The sequence below is a fragment of the Heterodontus francisci genome, chromosome 23 (genome assembly GCF_036365525.1).
Source record: "Heterodontus francisci isolate sHetFra1 chromosome 23, sHetFra1.hap1, whole genome shotgun sequence".
NCBI classification, from domain to species: domain Eukaryota; kingdom Metazoa; phylum Chordata; class Chondrichthyes; order Heterodontiformes; family Heterodontidae; genus Heterodontus; species Heterodontus francisci.
In genome coordinates, this window is record NC_090393.1 from 55,579,780 (window position 1) to 55,600,297 (window position 20,518).

The window sequence follows — 20,518 nt, forward strand, 5'->3', positions numbered from 1 at the left end:
GCAGACACTTTTTAATGAGTGAACCAAGTGATTGAATAGCTTTCTAGTTCATGCAGTGATTGTTGATGCTATTGTTCAATTGAGAGGGCATCAATAAACCACACTCACAGCTCCTCACCATGAAAAACCAATCTATACTAAATCTCATTACTTTCCTTGTGTAAAATGCTGCTGGTATAACAATCGTGTAGAAATGTATAGCATCTAAATATGTTGTTCCAATTGTTTCAGGTGCTTGAACTGCAAGAGAAGTATTTCCTCTCAATCAAATTTCTTAGAAAAGCTTCACAAGTGGAGCCGGCAAATCAGGTGACTGTGATCTCAGTGATGCTCTAATACTGCACCAAAAGAGTGAGCTCTTAATGATGCAGCTCCCAGGCAGTAATCGTACTGTTTATGAATTTGCTGCTCATGCTTGTGTTGTCTCTGATTATCCCTGCTTTCTCTGAGTCTGCTCCTGGTCAGTGTGGTTTGCTCCTGGTGAACATTCTTCCTCATTCTGCTGCTCCTGAGTGTGCTGTCTATGATTCTACCCTTTGTGCGTATATATTGTGTGACTGCATTCTGTCTGTCATGAATGTACTCATCTATGATTTTGTGCCTGCAGAAGGCACAGTCACTCTGCCCCTGGTGAATGTGTTCTCTACAGCTACTTTAATACTGGCATGGTTTTGATTCAAATTCTGACTGACTAACATCCTTCAGCTGGTTCCCAATGTCCACACCATTAAATTCAGTTCTTTTATCCCAGTGGTAGAAGGTAGACCCAGTATTTGTGGGTCTAGGAGACAGGGATAATCCAGGAGCTGGCAATGGATGCTAGTACCTAGAATCCAAAGTGTAATTTCACAGAACTGGTAATGAATTGTAGTCTCCCAGAATCGTAGAATAATTGCCAGAATCTGACAATGGATCATAGTCTCACAGAATCAGAACTAAAACAGTGGCAATATAAAAGCAGCTAATGATTCTGCACCTGATGAGCATGTGCTCTAATGGTCATATTTTCTGCTTTAGGCTGAAAAGTAGGCGTGACTAAAACCATTAGCAAGCAATAAGGAACCGCTCTTCCATCGCTCTCAGGTTTGCTCCCATGCTGAAATGTGTCAATGCCCAAAATGTTTTTGTGTTAAAGTCTTGTAAAAGTATAATCTGCAAGAAATCTTATAGGGTTCCTCAGCTCAGGCTAACTTCATGCTAATCCTCGGGTGTGGCATGGGTTTCCGCCGGCTGCTCCGGTTTCCTCCCACAGCCAAAGACTTGCACGTTGATAGGTAAATTGGCCATTGTAAATTGCCCCTAGTGTAGGTAGGTGGTAGGAGAATGGAGGGAAGGTGGGGATGTGGTAGGGAATATGGGATTAATGTAGGATTAGTATAAATGGGTGGTTGATGGTCGGCACAGATTCGGTGGGCCAAAGGGCCTGTTTCAGTGCTGTATCTCTCTATGACTCTATTTTGGTGGTGGTCATAATTAAGGACTGGCATTTAGATGAAGACTGAACCAAACAATGTGAAAGACACCGTGAAGCAATGAGGCCAATGATCACATGTTTAGCAGCACCAGTTTCCAGAAAATGAGATTCTATTATTGACAGGAACTGAACGCATCATCTCTCAGAAAACAAGGTTCAGCAACTGGTGAATTGACTTTTTTTTAATGATATACATAGATGGAACTGTTGAATGCTTTATTTGTTTAATTGTGGCTAACACCTCCCTCTTTTGGTGTATTTTGAAACAACAAACTCCTTTTTCAGCACACTGAAGGAATGACAGACTGCACATATGGGGCTGAATTTAGTGTGGCCGTTTGGAGTGGGAAAGGTGGCGTGGGGGGCAGGAGAACAGCGTCGGATGCATCCGTGCAGAAATGAGATGTCATGACACCAGTTCCAGATTCAGTCAGCGGCGGGAAAGCACCAAGGCGACATCACCACCCCAACACAAAGGGACTGCAATTTAAATTGTAGAACAGCTAGTTTTAAGACATTCGCATGTAATTGATTGCAGTTCAATGGGGGGGCTTGGAATTAAGTGGATGACGGGCGGTCCTTACGTGCCTTCAGATACCCTGCTGTTGAAAGCTGGCGACACCAAGGCGAGGCCTCAATGCCGTGACGGTAAGGCAGCCATGACAAGCACTGCATAGGGGAAAAGGGGGAAGTGGAGGCCATTGTGAGCCTACAGTGCTGTGCGTTCTGTATGGGTGCGCTTGGTTTCGGATGGCAGTACCGGGTGGGCTTGGTCTCGGGTGACATTAGTGGGGAGGCTTGGACTCAATGGCAGTACCGGGTGGGATTGTTCTCGGGTGGTCTTCGCAGGGGGGCTTCATCTCAGGTGAGAGGGCTGGGTGGCCATACTGCTGGATGAGAGGGTCAGGTGCCCATATTGCTGGGTGAGAGGCTTGGCCTTCAGCAAGCGTAGGCACTGAGGGCCATTAGTGAGACAGCCGAGAGGATTAGCAAAGGAAAAGCTGCCAAGGCCGGTTCATCTCTGCAAGGACAGCACTCTGGAGGTCTACTGATCATTGGCATGGGTCTCATACACCCTGTATTTCTGGACCCCCCGTGGCATGATGCAGCGCCTCTGATGGAGGGAGGGCCAGGAGGCGGCTGCGCTTGCCCTTGAAGCTCCCCAATGAGAGCAGCAGCAGCCGGCCATGCCAAGAGGGGCCCACCTGTGACAGAGAGTGTACCGAACTCGAATCAGCTACCTCCATATGTCCGAGTGACATGGTCAGTGAAGACTACGGCTCTCCAAGGAGGCCGCCACTGACTTATGCACCACGCTGCAGGAAGAGTTGCGACCTATGGGATTCGGTGGTCACCCTATGCCTGTGGTTTTGAAGATCACCATGGCACTTAACTTTTATGCATCTGGATCATTCTGGGATCAACTGGGGAAATGTTTGGGGTCTCCCGGGCAGCAGCCCACAGTTGCATAAAGCAGGTGACCACTGCCCTTTTTAAGAGGCCCAGTCACTATGTGCGCTACCAGACTGACCAGTCAGGCCTCCCACCTTTCCCTTGCAGCCTGGAGGCGAATCTAGAGGGAGGCATCGCTAAACCATGGGGCCACCCTGTGCCTTGCTTCTGCCATCCTGCGGCATCCTTCACTGGGGGGTGGGGATCCAGGAGTTACTCCAACAATAGCTTCAGCATAGACCACGAAACAGCAAATGAGTATAAGTAAGCAATGACAAGCAGGGCTGGCAGGGCTTTATATGGTACCAGCACCTGCTCCGGAGTCATCTGACGCCATATTCGGTACCTTGAATCTCGCCCCCATTGCGGGATTGGCCGGACCCCACCCCTCCATTATTATAATTGGCCGCCTGCCACATGATTGTGGCGGGCCGCGTGTACATGTGACTAGTGGGGACGGCACCCACTTCCAGGTTTGCTGCTGGGACCCTGGACGGGCTCGCCAAATTCAGCCCATAGTCGAATGGCTGTAATTTTATTTAGTGAATGAGTTTGTGAAGCTACAGTGCATATCACATTGTAGCGCAAGTGATTTGACACATATATAGTGTATTTTCCTATGGTGTTTTGAAGTGCTTCTTGTTGTGTGAGATACTGCTTTCTCATAAGCCCGATGCCAAAGTATTGAGGGAACAGCAGTGGGGCTGTCGGCTTAACCAATGGGAAAGCTGCCTGGAATTCAGAAAGCCCTCTCCTTCGTGTGGCTGACTGCAATGTATCCACTACAGTGTCAGAGATGAGCTGTGCTGCAGTCATGAGAGGCTCAATGCTTTCTGAGGCTGTGTCTGTGACCATTTATTCAGGGCAATGTGGTCCCACAGAGCTACTGCTAGCATGGCTATCACTCAACTGCTGCTGTCTATTCTACTGGAGGTCATTGCCTCGAAAAGCCCAAAAATTTGTTTGTAAAATAATCAGTGTCACTGTGAAATTCCCTGAGGACTCTCCCAATCTCATGCAGTAATTTCAGTTGGAACTAGCAGAGAAATGGCATAAACCATTTACTTTGTTTGTCTGGGGACCCTGCCAATCTCCCACTGAAGTCATAACAGGAGATCAGGAGAACCTCTACAAAATTGCGAGACAATGTCTCTAAAAGAACTTTGAACCTTTCCTTTCTCATTATCTTTTCAGCTTTGTTGAAGCAAGTCAAAGCCAGTCATAAGAAGATAGGAATTGCTAGATGACAAAAGACCAAGGTCTTTCTAGTTTCCCTTTGACCATTCTGATAGTCATATGATACAACGATAATGGAGTCGTTGACTAATCGCAGCTATCAATCTCTATTTATTAGTCTACAATGGACCCAGACGGGACACAAAAAACCCCACTGACGGACAGCTTTGGGAATCATAGATCCAAAGTTACCTGTTCCTCCCAAACATGCTACACTTACCACATGTCATGTCTCAAATGACTCAATATTGTATCCCAAAATGTTATTTTCTGAAAGAAATCTATTTTGCTTTTGAATAAATCAATATTATCTCCTTCCACTATCTCCCCAAGCACTGTGTTCCATAGATTGACCACTTGATCACTGAAACAGATTAGGTTTGAATTTATCCCCCCTTAGAGCATAGGCCATGTTCTCTGGTTCTACTGTGCTGGACAAAGTGAAGTAGCTTGTCTTGGTCTATGTTATCTAGTCCCATCAGAATTATAAAGCAGGTTTACACTTGGATTATGGACCTCAAAGAATCCATGCACGCCAGTCTTAGTGAATATGAGAGATGTTTCTGCTTTGTCTACAGCTTCCACATTGACATCACCATTGAAGTTGCTACTGGCATTAGTCCCTCACCAAAAGAAACGTGCAGTGCAAAATCATGGACACCACACTAGCTAGGACCAGAACTACAGACACTACACTAACCATGGTCAGAACCACAGACTTAGGAGGGGCAGAATTTTAAGCACCACACTCACTAGAGAGCATATTCACTGGGGTCAGAATAAGAGAATTCACTCATTACAGCCAGAATCACAGAAACAAACACAGCATAATTATAGACAGCATAGTTGTCAGGTGCAGAATCATGAATTGCATACTCATCAGGGGTAACATTATAAACATCACTCTCACTTGGGCATCTAAGGTTAAAAGACAAAATCATTGCTGAGCAATTTAAGAATAGTATTATTACAGGTGGGCCCTCCCTTCAGCTAAATCAATGGCAATGAGAATCAAGCAGTTTCTATAAATGGGTGGCTGATCTGCGATGCCAGTTTTACGCCTGGGCAGCAAGTGGAAAATCCATCCCCACATATTTACTTCAAGTTGTCTGCTTTTGTAGGAAGAGTAAGTAATTATGATAGCACTGGATCTTCCCAATCTCTCTAAGTGCTGATCTGTACAAAAACAGAATTCTGACTCCAGTAAATTCACAGACAATGATGTTGCAACTGTTTCACACTCAAAATCATTTTCAAATCCTTGGCCGCACTTATACAACAACATAATAGGGGTGATTTTCTGCCAGGCAGCTGTGTTCACCAGGTGTATTTCTGATATGCAATGCCAGTGGCGAGTCTCACCGCCAGGAACGAGTCTCACCGCCAGGGGCTCATAGTCGGGAAATTACCACTATATCTGTACATTACTGCAATAAAATTTGTTGCTAAACTGTATCTCACAAAGGGCAATCTAATGTGTTCAATTTCTGTTTGCTCCTGCAGGAAATCGAGAGGGAAATGAAGCTTGTTTTTGACAAGTGGGCAGAAAAATCAGAAGGTACCAGCAATTCTAAAACAGTGAATGCATGTCCACTGTTCTTGGTAAGTTCACACTTACTCACTGATGGTATTTGCTTTGCTATATAATGTGAATGAAATGGGTTAGTCACATATGGTACATCTTCTACCTGTTAGTTTTGATATCCTCATAGCCATAATAGGGCAACCTGCCAACAGACAACAGTAAAACCTTACAATAACTTCAGATAACTTAAGTAATGATGTGTTACTTACAATAAGTAAATGTTGGAGCAGAGTTGAAGCACCTTTACTCTGCAGCTCGCTGTGTTTCAGGCTGTACTAGGTGCCTGAAATAAAAGAAAAAAAGAAAGACTTGCACTTATATAGCACCTTTCACAACTGTTGGACGTCTCAAAGTACTTTACAGCTAATGAAGTACTTTTGAAGTGCAGTCACTGTTGCAATGTAAAAAAACACAGCAGTCAATTTGCACACAGCAAGCTCCTACAAACAGCAATGTGATAATGTCCAGATAATCTGTTTTTACAATGTCGTCTGGGGGAATAAATATTGGCCAGGACACTGGGAATAACTCCCCTGCTCTTCTTTGAAATAGTGCCATGGGATCTTTTACATCAACCTGAGAGGGCAGATAGTAACATCTCATCTGAAAGACAGCACCGTCAATAGTCCAGCACTCCCTCAGTATTGCACTAGAGTGCCAGCCTTGATTTTCATGCTCAAATCCTGGAGTGGGACTTAAATTCATAACCTTCTGATTGAGAGGCAAGAGTGCTACTAACTAAGCCACAGCTGACACCTATGGCAGTGTCTAATTCCCCAGGACTGAACATCCCTCTGCTTGCACAGCACAACAGAATTGAATCACCCAGAGGGTGAGGCAGGGGGGAAGGGGGCTGTTCAGACAATTGTCCTTCAAAATTTTCCCTGCGCCATTTCTCCATGGTTTCTGCGTATTTTCTGCCAAAGTTATCGGGAGAAGCGCCACAGAAACTTAACTCAAAAATTCACAAGAGGATTGCATGAAGATCATTGTCTTGGATTGTTTATCTAATCTCCATCTCATTTCCTCTTGATATTAAGAGTCATAGAATGTTACAGCAGAGAAACAGGCTATTTTATATTATATTTATATTTTATATTTAGAGATACAGCACTGAAACAGATCCTTCAGCCCACCGAGTCTGTGCCAACCAACAACCACCCATTTATACTAATCCTACATTAATCCCATATTCCCTACCACATCCCCACCATTCTCCTACCACCTACCTACACTAGGGGCAATTTACAATGGCCAATTTACCTATCAACGTGCAAGTCTTTGGCTGTGGGAGGAAACCGGAGCACCCGGCGAAAACCCATGCGGTCACAGGAAGAACTTGCAAACTCCACACAGGCATACCCAGAATCGAACCCGGGTCCCTGGAGCTGTGAGGCTGCGGTGCTAACCGCTGCGCCAATTTGTCCCATAAAAACTACCTTTGTGTTTTTCTCCACACATCATCTGGTCTAATCCCGGCTGACTCCCCACACCTTTTAGATTCTTATTTTTCCAGTAACTATCTAATTGCCCTGGTAGTTCCATAATCTCAATATCCATCTCCTCTGTGAAAGGTGAGGCTATGTTATATAGGCCCAGATTTTGCTGTAATAACAACAGCAATGCTATCATTGCTCAGCATTATTACAGGGTAAATCTGCCAGCAACTTCTCACATCTGCACATGTACAGTTAAATGTGGAGATCCAGAAGTTGCCATCAGAGATATACCCTGCAGTCCTCGATCGATTTGGCACTGAAATCACTGTAATGGCGTGAATTTAGGACACTTACCCATTAATTCCACACTAAAAATGGCTAGAAAAGTTAGGGCTAGTGTATTCAGGAGTAAGTCAGTTCTTAACAGCATAATAAGTGACAATTACTGCTGAACAGCCCCTTTGGCCCCGAACAATTATTTTTATAAGCATAGGCTGGAATTTTACGGTGGATGGATGGGAGCCGGACTCCGACGTGAAAGTCGGTGGCGACCCTGCTTCCACCTAGCCTGGGCATCCATCCCCTATTTTACGGATCTCCAGGCTTTAATTGTCCCGAGGCGGGAGTTCCACCCACTTGAGGGAGGAGGTCCTGCCTCAGTGAGCCGCCGGCCAATCAGCGGACCGGCAGCTCTTAGTTCCAACAGCACAACTGGGAGCAGTGGCCACTGCTGGGACTGCAGCCTAGCCGACGCCATGGATCGAGGAGGGAAGGTAAGTAGGGGCATGCCTCACCAGCGGGATCGGTCCTTCCCTGGTGAGGCTGGACAGGTCGTTTGGGGGAGGGGGATGTCTTGGGTCCAGGGGGTGGGTTGGGAGGCGGGGGCGGACCTCAATCGGGCACCCTATGCCCGACTGCCATGCCCCCCACCCGACCCACCCCCCCCTCACCGGGGTGCGGAAAGGCTGGCAGCTATTGCACCCGCTTGCCATGGGCGCACTTAAGGGTCTTGATTGGTCTCGGGTGGGTGGGCCGTTTCCCACCCCCTGCCTGACTGCTGTAAACTGGTCCAGAGGTGGAATCGGGGCGGGTAGGCCTCCTGGAGCCTGCCACTCAATTTTACGCCGCGCCCACGCCACCATCCGATCCACTGGGTCCGGCCATGGAATCTCATTCCTGCAGAAGAAAATTAATGTTGCACATTTAAAGAAAAATTAAAATTAGATCTTTTTTCACTTTTTTGTCTATCTCTTTTATCTCTCTCCCTTAATCCCATTTGTATGTCCCAATCTTCATTTTGCTTCCTGTGCTTGATTTAGATGTAATTTATATTTCCTGTTTTTTACTTCCTGGTTTGCAATCAGCACGTCTCAGTGAGGATACTTCAATCTGATTGGCTGAAGATCCTCACTGTTGCTTTCCCTATTCATGGACACTACAGATCCCATGGGGGTGAGGTTACACTGAAACAGACAGTGGTGGATTAGTGGAAAATGCCACTGACAAGCCTGCCTAAAGTCTCTGGGCAACTGTACATGAGGTGAATGGCAAAAGCTATTTATTCACTGCTGAGAGTAAAATCTGGGCCATTATTTAATATCTCTCCCATTTCCTCACTGCCTGCTACAGACTTGCGTCCTTCACCTCATAGCTGCTCTAACCCTACTTTGACTATTCTCTTTTTACTTAAGTGTTTATAGAAAGCGTTTTATTTTCTATTTTTTATGCTAATTTTGTTCTCATACTACCTCAGCATTTCTGATCTCCCTTTTGGTAGCTTTCCTGCATGCTTAATATTTAGCCTGGCTTTCATTTTTCTGTCTTCCATGTAGGTGCTTCTTTTAGACATGATATCAATACAAGATGTGAAAGTTGAAAGCAAAGTACTGCAAAATTAGAGGAAATTTGATAAAGTTTGTTCCAACCTGGTGAGAAAGGTGGCTAGGGGTCTGTTACTTTCTTCACCTGGTCTTATTGTAACAGGGTTTGATGTTAAACACACTGTGCTTTGAGCTCCCCCTTGGTGGATCCTTGTTCACCACTTTCCAATTGTAAGGCAAAGAAATGAGCATAAACAGGCTTTCTTCAGTTTAAAGGAGAAAAGTGAAATTTATTAAACCTTAAAGTTAAACTCGAATACGGTTAATGCCTACAGGTATATGACGCGCCCACGCTAGCTTGCACACGCGATACACACATGCAAATAGGGACAGAAAAGAGCAGAAGAAAAAGAAAATGGGGAGGTTTGAGGCAGCCTGTAAAAAGGGGTTTCTTGTTACTGTTTTTGTTTCCAGCTCGCCGTACAGTCCTTGATTGTAGACAGCTCTTACTTTTCGTTGGGGCCCAGTATTCTTCTTAAACCTTGTTCACTGTAGGAGACTTTTCTTTCATGGGGTCCATATGTCTTCAATGATTTCTGAAGCCGGTGAGACCGAGATGAGAGAAGACAGGAGAGAGGTGTTCTCAGTCCAGGAGCTAACAGCCTTCTGATTTCAAATTCCTAGTTGGAAGTTCAAATTCAAAAAATTCCAACAGTCAGCCAGCCATGTGACGAAACTGGTCTGACCACGTCTGTTTGTGTAATCAGCCGTCTTAGCAGTTAAACTGGAATGCTAGCCTTTCCACCTTCAACATCTGGTAATCAAACGTGGATTTAATTGGAGCATTTGTCCTTTGTCCTTTGAAGTACTTGTCTGTTGATATGCTAATGTATCTCTCCAGTCAGGGGCTTGCAATTTTAAGTTTTAATGTTCATGTGGCAAAATTAATTTTCCTCATTCTTGATAGGTGGGGATGGGGGGTGCTTGCCTGACAAGTTGTTTAAAATTATGAAGTGTTTTGACAGAGTAAATAAGGAGGAACTGTTTCTACTGGAAGAAGGGATGGTAACTAGAGGACACAAATTTGAGACAATTAGCAAAGGAACCAGAGAGCAGATATGGAGAAATTATGTTACACAGTAACAGTAATTTGGATCTGGAATGCACTGCCTGGAAAAGTGGTGGAAGCAGATTCAATCGTAACTTCCAAAAGAGATTTGGATATCTACCTGAAAAAGAAAAATTTGCAGGGCTATGGGGAAAAAGCAGGGGAGTGGAACTAATGAATAGCTCCATCAAAGCACCGGCAAAGGAACAATAGGCCGAATGGCCTCCTTCTGTGCTGCATCAATCTCTGGTTGGTAAAATTCATTTTGCAAAATGGATTGCATAACACTGCTGTTTAAGCACCTCAGTGCATTTTTCTACATTAAAGGTAATAAATAAATGCAAGTTGTTGTTATCTCTCATTTCATGCATGGGAATAAGCGTTACATTGCAGGCATCTGTTGTTGCAATGGACACAGTGTATGTCACATTTCCCATTCTGCGTAGTTCCACATGCGATGTTGCTTTCTCTGTCCTCATCACATAATGAAAGGATAGATGGTGAGTGTGCTGTCGGTTATTTGGTCAAGAAAAGCATCAAAAGTATCTTGTTCTCATTTCACAATCCATGTGTCCGCACATAAATGAAGCATATTACACATGCATTTACAAATGGAATATTTTCTTGAGATTAATACAGTTTGGTTACATTATGCTCAAGAGGCTGTTCATCTCAATTACAGCTTTGTTGCTCATAAGTTGCCTGGTTACTTTAATTGGGGAATTTACAATCCTCATCACACAGACCACCATATTTTCTGTACTGGAGAAGCTCCACTCTGCGTTTACATGTTGCAGCAAAATATCAAGATGCAGTGATGTGATAAGCAAGTCAAATTTTACTCGTGTGGTTTTTGATATAATCAGATCAGATTGCATTGCAGCCCATAAGAAACCTCAGACCCTTGGCATATAATATTTAGTCGTAACTCTCAATGAAGAAATGACTTGATTATCAAGAACCCTTTTGTGTATGTGCAATATGTAATCCTACGGGTTGGAGAAAAAATTGCCAAACCACCAACCTCAATATCCCAAAGGGACAGTCTTGGAAACCTACATTCGACGGAGCCATTTTTCATGCTGAGACATTAGTGATTCAGAAATGAAAAGCCAGCCTTCCCAGATGGCCTATTGGGTAAACAGAGGTCTGTGTGAGCTACTGCACGTGGTCTTGCACATCAGAAGGTTCCAGATTTGATTTCTGGCCTCAGCTAAATTAGATGATCAAAGCCAGTGCAGTATATGGGGTACTACGATTGGCTGAGGTAACCTGAGCTATAGGATGGTCAGGGTGGGGTGGGGGGGTGGGGGCTGGTGGTGGAAAGCGGAGTGTGGGTCAGAGATGGGTGGGAAATCAGCTGTTGTTCCTGCTCCTGATTGCTATCCCTGGAAAGTGTGTGTGTATGACTAATGAGGACAGGTTGAACTTGGCTTTAATACCGAAAACAGTTCGTAGCTTGCCAATGCTCATTGTTTAAACTGGCACATGAATGGGCATTTGGACAAGGTACTGGGGAATGCATGGTATCAGTGGAACTCTGCCCCAGTGACAGTCATCACCCTCATGAGAAAGGTCAAAATTTATAAGATATTTAAAGTCAAGCATCTACCTAATCTGTCTCATGAACCAGGAATGAACTGGTTTTCCATTATTGACTTGCTGCATCTCTCAGAGGATTATATGGTAACATTCTTTAATGACTTGTGCAAGAAAAGCATGTTAATGATGCGGAGCACACATCCAGTGAATCCATTTTGAACAATTGTTTAGTGTTGCATTTTTCATAGTAACATAGTAGAACTGTACAATGTGTGTGACAAAGTCAGATTTCGGTAACTGTAGAAGGAATTAGGCCAGCATATATCTTTAACAGGGGCTATCCTAAGGAGTTTATTTCTTACTGCCATAGGCTGATGATAGTAAGGTTGAAAATAGAAACAATCATTCAGAAGTGCAGGAAAAGCCAGAAGAATGCCAAAAGATTTAAAGAGCTGCTGAACCTTCAAAGACTGATTTAGGTATGTTTGATTAATTAATTTTTCCTATATCAAATACTGTGGTGATTGTTAGAGTGCTCACAAAGAACAATTGTTATTTGAATAATGGGATCAATTTTGCAGGAATGGTTAACGTGTGTTCTCACCTGAGCCTCAGTTGAGATATAAAATTAGAATTTGGGCACCTGAGCACACATTAAGAAAAGGATGATTAGCTGAAAAATTCTCAAGTCACAATATCCACAGCTAATGACAAGTTTGAGTTTAATTTAGGGTGCTGGATTTGGCACATTTCGGATGTTGTACATTAAACCAGCCTGAATAATAACGTGAATTGATCAAATATTCTGCCAACAGCTTGAGTAAAATATAGTATTGGTCGAAAATCATTTATCCTTTGGCTCACTGGAGATCAAAAAATGATAAGCAAGAGATAGTTGCTCTCTAAGTGTAATTCCACCATCCCACACATCCAGTGGGAGATGTACTCAAAGGTGGCAGAGACAGGGCTACAACACTCTAGCTCCAATTCTCCAAACTGTGTTCCATTAATTGTATCTCCTTGATGGGAATTTGGAATCATTCTTTTTAGCTCTATATTATTTTCCTAACTTTATACATGTTGGTAGCATCGTTATCAGAGTAATCATCACATCACAGTTTCTGAATTACAACAGTGCAATATTAGTTGAGTTTACCTTTGTTTAACATAACTCATTCACCAGCAGATTCATAGCCTTAGCTGGTTTCAGCTTAATATAATGAAACTCCTTTCAAAATGTGCAGGCTTTGTAATTGTATAGCAGCATAACTGATATCAACTGTGTGTTCTCAATTTCTGCCTATGGTACTGGTAGAATGGCTTATGAGATCCTTGCTCCAGAAGTGGTTGGGTTAAAGTTGAATGCTCTCCAGTAGCAATCTAATTTCATCTTCCAGTGGCTGACTGGTTATGGCACCTCACAATTTATCTGGCACGTTGTCCTACATTACAATGATGACTACATTTCCAAAGTAAATCTTGGCATGAAGTGCTTTGGAACATCATGGGGTCACAAAAGATGCCATATGAATGCAGGCCCCTTCTTTCTTTCCTCACCTAGATTGCGCCATCTAGGAATCCTTTACAATTGTCTGTCATTCGCTGTTCATCAGACATCTTCGCCTGCTTCGTCTAGCATATTACAGAATTATTTGGCCACGAGTGTGGCATCAAGGAACCCTAGTAAAATTAAAGTCAATAGGAATCAGGAGTAAAACTCTCCACTGGCTGGAGTAATACCTAGCATAAATGAAGATGGTAGGGGTTGTGGAAGGATAATCATCTCAGCCACAGGACATCACTGCAGGAGTTTCTGAGGGCAGTCTCCTAGACCAAACCATCTTCGGCTGCTTCAATGACCTTCCCTCCATCAGAAGGTCAAATGTGGGGATGTTTGCTGGTGATTGCACAGTGTTCAGTTCCATTCACAACTCCTCAGATAATGAAGCAGTCCATGTCCGCATGCAGCAGGACCTGGACAACACTCAGGATTGGGCTGATAAGTGGCAAGTAACATTCGCATCACACAAATGCCAGGCAATGACCATCTTCAACAAGAGAGAGTCTAACTACCTACCCTTGACATTCAACAGCATTACTATCACTGAATCCCCCACCATCATAAGAGTGTAAGAAATAGGTGCAGGACTAGGCCATTCGGTCCCTTGAGCCGGCTCCATCATTCAATAAGGTCATGGCTGATCTGATCGTGGCCTCAACTCCACTTTCTCGCCTGCCTCCCATAACCCTTGACTCCCTTGTAGATCAAAAATCTGTCTAACTCAGCCTCAAATATATTCAATGACCCAGCCTCCGCTGCTTGCTGGGGAAGAGAATTCCAAAGATTATCAACCCTCTGAGGGAAGAAATTCTTCCTCATCTCTATCTTAAATGGGAGAGCCATCTAGCACTAGATTTCCCCATGAGGGGAAACATCCTCTCAGCATCTACCCTGTCAAGCCCCATCAAAATCTTATATGTTTCAATAAGATCACCTCTCATTCTTCTAAACTCCAGTGAGCATAGGCCCAACCTGCTCAACCTTTCCTCACAAGAAAACCCCTTCACCCCAGGAATCAACCTAGTGAACCTTCTCTGAACTGCCTCCAATGCAAGTATATCCCTCCTTAAGTAAGGAGACCAAAACTGTTGACAGTACTCTAGGTGTGGTCTCACTAATGCCCTCTACACTTGTAGCAAGACTTCCCTACTTTTATACTCCATCCCCTGAAATAAAGGCCAACATTCCATTTGCCTCCCTAGCTACTTTCTGTATCTGCATACTTCTTGTGATTCATGTACAAGGACACCCAAATCCCTCTGTACTGCAGCATTCTGTAGTCTCTCACCATTTAAATAATATTCTGCTTTTCTATTCTTCCAGACACATAATTACTGTGGCTACATGAGCAGGTCAGAGGCTGGGTATTCTGCAGTGGGTAACTCACCTCCTGACTCCCCAAGCCTTTCCACCATATACAAGGCATGATGAAGGGTCACTGACCTGAAATATTAACTCTGTTTCTCTCTCCACAGATGCTGCCAGACCTGCTGAGTATTTCCAGCATTTCTTGTTTTTATTTCAGATTTCCAGCATCTGCAGTATTTTGCTTTTATTTATTATACAAGGCATAAGTCAGGAGTGTGATGGAATACTCCCCTCTTGGCTGGATGGGTGCTCCAACAACACTCAAAAAGCTTGACATCATCTAGGACAAAGCAGCCCGTTTGACTGGCACCCCATCCACCTCCTTAAACATTCACTCCCTCCACTACCGGCGCACCATGGCTGCAGTGTGTGCCATCTAAAAGGTGCACTGTGGCAACCCACCAAGGCTTCTTCGACAGCACTCTTCAGACCTGCGACCTTAATGGCCTAGAAGGACAAGGGCAGGAGGTGCAGGGAGACATCATCACTTGCAAGTTCCTCTCCAAGTCACACACCATTCTGACTTGGAAATATATCACCGTTCCTTCACTGTCACTGGGTCAGTATCTTGGAACTCCCTACCTAACAGCACTGTGGGAGAACCTATAACACATGGGCTGTAGCAGTTCAAGAAGGCACTTCATCACCAGTTTCTCAAGGGCAATTAGAGATGGGCAATATTTGCTGGCCTTGTCGGCAATGCCCACATTTCATGAATGAAAAAATACTGCAATATCTCTTCTGAATTGACCTGAGTTCTCTGAAATCTTAGTTTTTTCCCCCTTTCAACTGTAGTCTGAGTCTGTCTCTTTCATAGGCTGATTTAATCCTTTTTTGCAATTAATCTTAAAAGCTGGGGCAAAACTTCTCTCCTAATACCTAAGCATCAAAGTGAGCCAAGGGATGTTAGTTTATCTTATGTCATTTCAAAACTTAAGTCTATTTTTAGTTTAAACTTTTAAGACAACTTTCAGCCTTTTATTTATTGTAATGGGGTCTGGGTGCCGAATTATCTGTTTCAAGCAAGCTCTTCTCAAGGTATTTAAGAAGTCTAACTGGTGTATGTTGTTCATTCAGAATCTTCTGCCTTCAGGATTTACTGCCTCTGTGTTGCATGAGGGTAAATATGGATACAAAGCCATTTTTATGGATTTCTTTGTTATTTGTCTGTTTATTTCATTCTTCTACTTTGACAGAAACTCCTGTTTTTAAAAAGGACTTAAGTAAAGAAAAATGTCATTTTAACTCCATCATACCTTGTTGGATTCACTCCAATTTTCTTACTAATATATAATCCATGGTCAAGAGCAGAATGTAGTTTAATCGAGAATGAAAATATGAAATTATAAACAAGCACTTGATACAGTTGAATCCAGCTACAGTTTAAATCTTATCAAGATTAAACAAATCGTCTTTGGATGAAAGGGATAATTGATCTTCTACAGAGAGAGGATTGAGGGATATAATGGGGTGAAGGTGGGTTTGATCAATCATAATCTAAACCTACTTCTAAAGTTACTAAAAAACCCATTCTTTCCCAAAATCTCAAAGCTAGATTTCATTGACTCCATTATTCTTTCCTGTCTCCTACACCCTTCAGGCTTGTAAAACCCAAGCTCAGTATTCCCTAATCATATGTCCTGATTTACATGATTTTCTCTGCTACACATGTCAACCCTGCTGATGTTCTGTGTAATGAATGGGCTTTTGCCATTCAGCTGGATTTCTCAATTTAAAAATGGAATAGACATCTTTGGTTAATTACCTTTTTGCTATCCCTGAAAATTATTTTAATTCTGGACTATGGATTCTACTGAACACACAATGCTTCCATGATTTTCTGTCTATTAAAATGAATGGGCAACAAATATTGGACTGGTGTTCACAGAAAGTGGAAAACCCCAACCAATGTGTAGCTCTTATACCTGTACTGCCTCTGTCCAATCAATTTAATAACTGTTTAATAACCACCTCTTCTTCCCAGCACACTTTGTCACGGTTAAATCGATGTTGTACCTGCCCAGTCCAGACAGTAACAGTAACTGTTGCCATGCTCATGAGAAGGGCAGCGATGAAAATATAAAAATAAACTGAGAGTTATAAAAAAAATTTGAACAATTTAAAAAAAGACTTGTACATTTTTGTCTTCAACGAGATGGAAGACACAGTCACATGACAAATAGCATTTTCTACACTAAAATACACATCCATGTCTGCTAAGAACTAAAACTCATTAACCCTGTCTGTATTGAAATGAGACTGCTCATCACACATGGGTGTGAGCTAGCCACAAAATGAGCTGAAACAAAGACATTCACAGACTCTACATCTCCAGCTACACTTACCACAATAGAGTGTGAACAGCCCTCGTCTTATCAAAATGGGCTACCATCGGAAGCTATTGTACAGCCCATCAGGAACAGAAGCCTAAAGTCACATGGGCAAAACTAACACTTTATGAATTAACCTTTGAAGGTAACCTTTTGGAGAGCAAAGGGAGTCATCAGTCATTCAAGTTCAGAACATCAATCATCAAGATCAGTCTGGGATCTCAAGCCACAGAGAGAACATCAAAAGCCATCTTTAATTCCAGCTCAAAGCTGAGAGAGAGAGTTCTACTCCAGCTAAGACGGTTGAACCCTGCTGAGGAGAGTTGGCAACCAACTGCAGCAGAGAATTAAGAATGCCTTTTGAAAACTCCTCCACCTGTGAAAATTGAAGTAAGATACCCGCACCATCTTCAAACTGAAGTGTTGAGTGCTGGGAGACTTCAGCAACCCAGCAAGGGCAAGGCGACTAGCAAACAGGCCTGTAGCTTTAAAGCATACCTTCTAAGAGGATCCCACAGGTTTTTCCTGTAAACAGCAGACTTTTACACCTTGAACTCTTAACTACTCTTACCCTTACCTTCTATCTATCTTTCCTTCAGTGTGCATGAGAGAGTGAATGTGTGCGTGGGTGGTGTTGTGAACATTTCTGGTGATTATTGTTTAATAAATATTTAATCTTCTGTTTATAAACTCAAAAGAAAACCTGTCACTGTCTGTTTATTTGACCAACAAAACACAGGGACTGAAACAATAATTTATATAAAACACTACCTATAGTCAATTGGGTTGTAACCAGTGGGAACCACCCACATGCCATTTCCCACCTGTCCGTAACACTATAAACACATATTAGATATGCCTCATTCAGTTCAGTCCCATGTGTAACCGCTATCATTTAGTCCTATTCATCATGTAAACCTATCTTGCAACTCTCCTGTCCATACAGTAACTGCTGAGCTATATTCGACCTGCCCTGTCTAGTGTCTACAAAGAAATATAGAGAATCAAATTGATGCAATTTGGTAATTTATATTTAAGAGTTATTCTTTAAAAGACAAAGAAATTAGATTATGATTCATCATGTTGAAATTGTGTGTAACTTTGTAACACAGACTGATTCTAGACTGCATAACTGGGGTAACTAATGCTGCAGGCACAATACTCAAACTCACTCCCTTGATAGCTACAAGCTTGACATATGAGACCAATGCCACATTGCTGTACTGATACCAATCATATCTCATTCTGTATTTAGTCGGAACTGAGGTATTTCGAGTCAGATCAGACCAGTATGGACACAAATTAGGTATTATCGAAATCAATGCCTGCACAGAAAATCATATATATGTAAAAGAGCAATTAGAAAAAAACTTAGAACTTTGTTAACTGTCATCAACACCGACTCTAGAAACAGTTTATAGGGGCCAGTATATAGCGTGAACTGTATTTTTCTCTTTTGAGTAATGATTGTGCAACTTTTTTTTCTCAGATTCTGAGTATTTTCTGCAGGCACGTAGTAGGAGATACACCTAATCCCCTTAAAGGTATTACTGTGTCCAGACTGAGAAAACTAGGAATTCCTGTTGACACGATTAGTGGATGAATGCTCAGCATGTTTGTGTGATATGCCTCTGTCCACTCCTACAATTCGATTTTAACTTGTTTAATTCCCCAATTAAAACAATGGACAAAGGAATGTCTTACAGATGCCCAGTTTGTCCGCTAACGTGGCCATCAGTAATATCTAGCCTATAATCTACGAAGAAGAGCAATGATTAAACTGATATGTAAATCCACTGACCTAAATCTACACCTAAGTCAGTTGCTAGATTAAACAACATATTCTTTGATTGAACATCCACCTATACCTGGATTGAACATCCTACCTTGTGGACCGGACACCTTGCTTCTGCACTGAATACCTTATCGAGAGAGACAGAAAGAAAGAGAGAGAGAGAAAGACAAAGAGAGAAGGGGCACAGGCCATAATAAAAGTTCATGTTTGTACTGAACATATTATATATTTAATGAAGTGGAAATGTATCTATTTCTGGTTCGAGTTTACCTATAGCTGCATAGATAGTTCAGCTACGCAGCATTCTCAATGTAATTTATTTCCATCTACCATTTCCAATGTACCTCCATCCCATTCATTCAATCATTCCTATGTAACTCAATGCCAGTTATTTAATCACCCCTATGTAACTCCCTGCAAGTTATCCAGTCATCTCTATGTAACTGTACCAGGTATCCAGTATTCTCTGTGCAGCATTTAGGCAGAACCCTTGAACAGAGGTTGGCCTGATGTTTTTAAAAGTAAGTTTTTTTTCCTTCAGTCCATGCTCACACCAATTTTTAAGACACATTTTATGTTTGCCTGCTCAATCAACATTTCTTACCAAAGCCATGATTTATTTTGTTCATTAATTAGGTTCATTGAATGATCCTTAGGACGCTATCAATGTGTGCATTTTACTTTAAAATGATGCAGTTCCTTTCTGTAAAGAGCATGTCCATGACTAGTGTAAATATTTAAATATACCACAAGGTTGAATTCAATAAAAAAAAGTTTGGAATTGTTCCCAGAGTGTCTCAATGCCTGGAAGTTCTCTTTTTAAAAAAAAAATCTCAACCTATGTTTCGGAGTACCTTTGAATAAGGATAATGTTAGTCCTGAGCTGCCTTTATCAAACAGCAAGATAAAGAGTGTACAACACTGCAGGGCAGTTTGATGGCATTCCACAATCATGAATGGAAACCCAGACACACAGGCCATGACACCAGTACTAACATTCCAAACTCATATACAATGTTGCATTTTATTGGGGTCTGTGTCTAAGATTGCAATTACAAGGTCAAACTGGTAACAGCTCCAACAGGCCCTTTCAACAGAGTAATCAGAAATTTGTCCCCATCCTGTCATAAAAATCCAAAACAACCCTAATCCTTCACTAGGACAGTGTCATAACTATACCTCAAAATGGAATCTTCTTTTGAAATTTCAAACCAGCACATCAAAGAAATAAACTTGCAGGGCCCCGAGTGGGTGAATGGGACTGACTGGATGGCTCCGGGGAGAGCCAGCATGGACTCGATGGGTCAAGTGGCCTCTTTTGATGCCATAAATGACTCTATAGGGAAATGCTTCATTTGTCTCCATGATACACTGCAGCAACTGATCAAGCTTACCGAGATAGTGCCTCCTAGCCCTAAACCTCCACCACCAATAAGACAAGAGCAGCAATGTCATGGAAACACTGGACTGAATTTTGCCACAATGTCAAGGACCCTTTTTGGGTCCTGGCCCTGATTGTGCCAGCTGGCTTAATTTTATAGGAAGTGGCCAATTAGTAGGCTGTCTCCATGATCACTGTCCAATTAGGGACAGTGGGTGGGCTGCAGAGCGAATCTGAGTGCCCGAAGCAAAGGGCTGTGTGCTGCTGATCTGAATGGAGCAGGAGAGGGCAGCACAATGGAAGAGCGATAAGGATGATGTGACTGGCAGCCAATCCCTCCCGCCCAGCACCATCTGGTGGATCTGTCTGCAGATGAGGTGCATCCTTTGCAGGCGAATGGACTGACGATTGCTAGTTTGGTCCTTCA

General features: G+C 42.8%; 1 protein-coding gene across 1 annotated transcript in view; it reads left to right on the top strand.

Annotated features, from left to right (window-relative positions):
* LOC137383015 (peptidyl-prolyl cis-trans isomerase FKBP8-like) overlaps window positions 1-19,397 on the top strand; it is a 44,399-nt gene extending 25,002 nt beyond the window's left edge. Inside the window, exons 6-8 of the mRNA XM_068055604.1 lie at window positions 232-309; window positions 5,666-5,764; window positions 18,405-19,397. Coding sequence (XP_067911705.1) covers window positions 232-309; window positions 5,666-5,764; window positions 18,405-18,518 — 291 coding nt within the window. The 3' untranslated portion in view covers window positions 18,519-19,397. The remainder of the gene's footprint in view (window positions 1-231; window positions 310-5,665; window positions 5,765-18,404) is intronic.
* The last annotated feature ends 1,121 nt before the right edge of the window (window positions 19,398-20,518 follow it).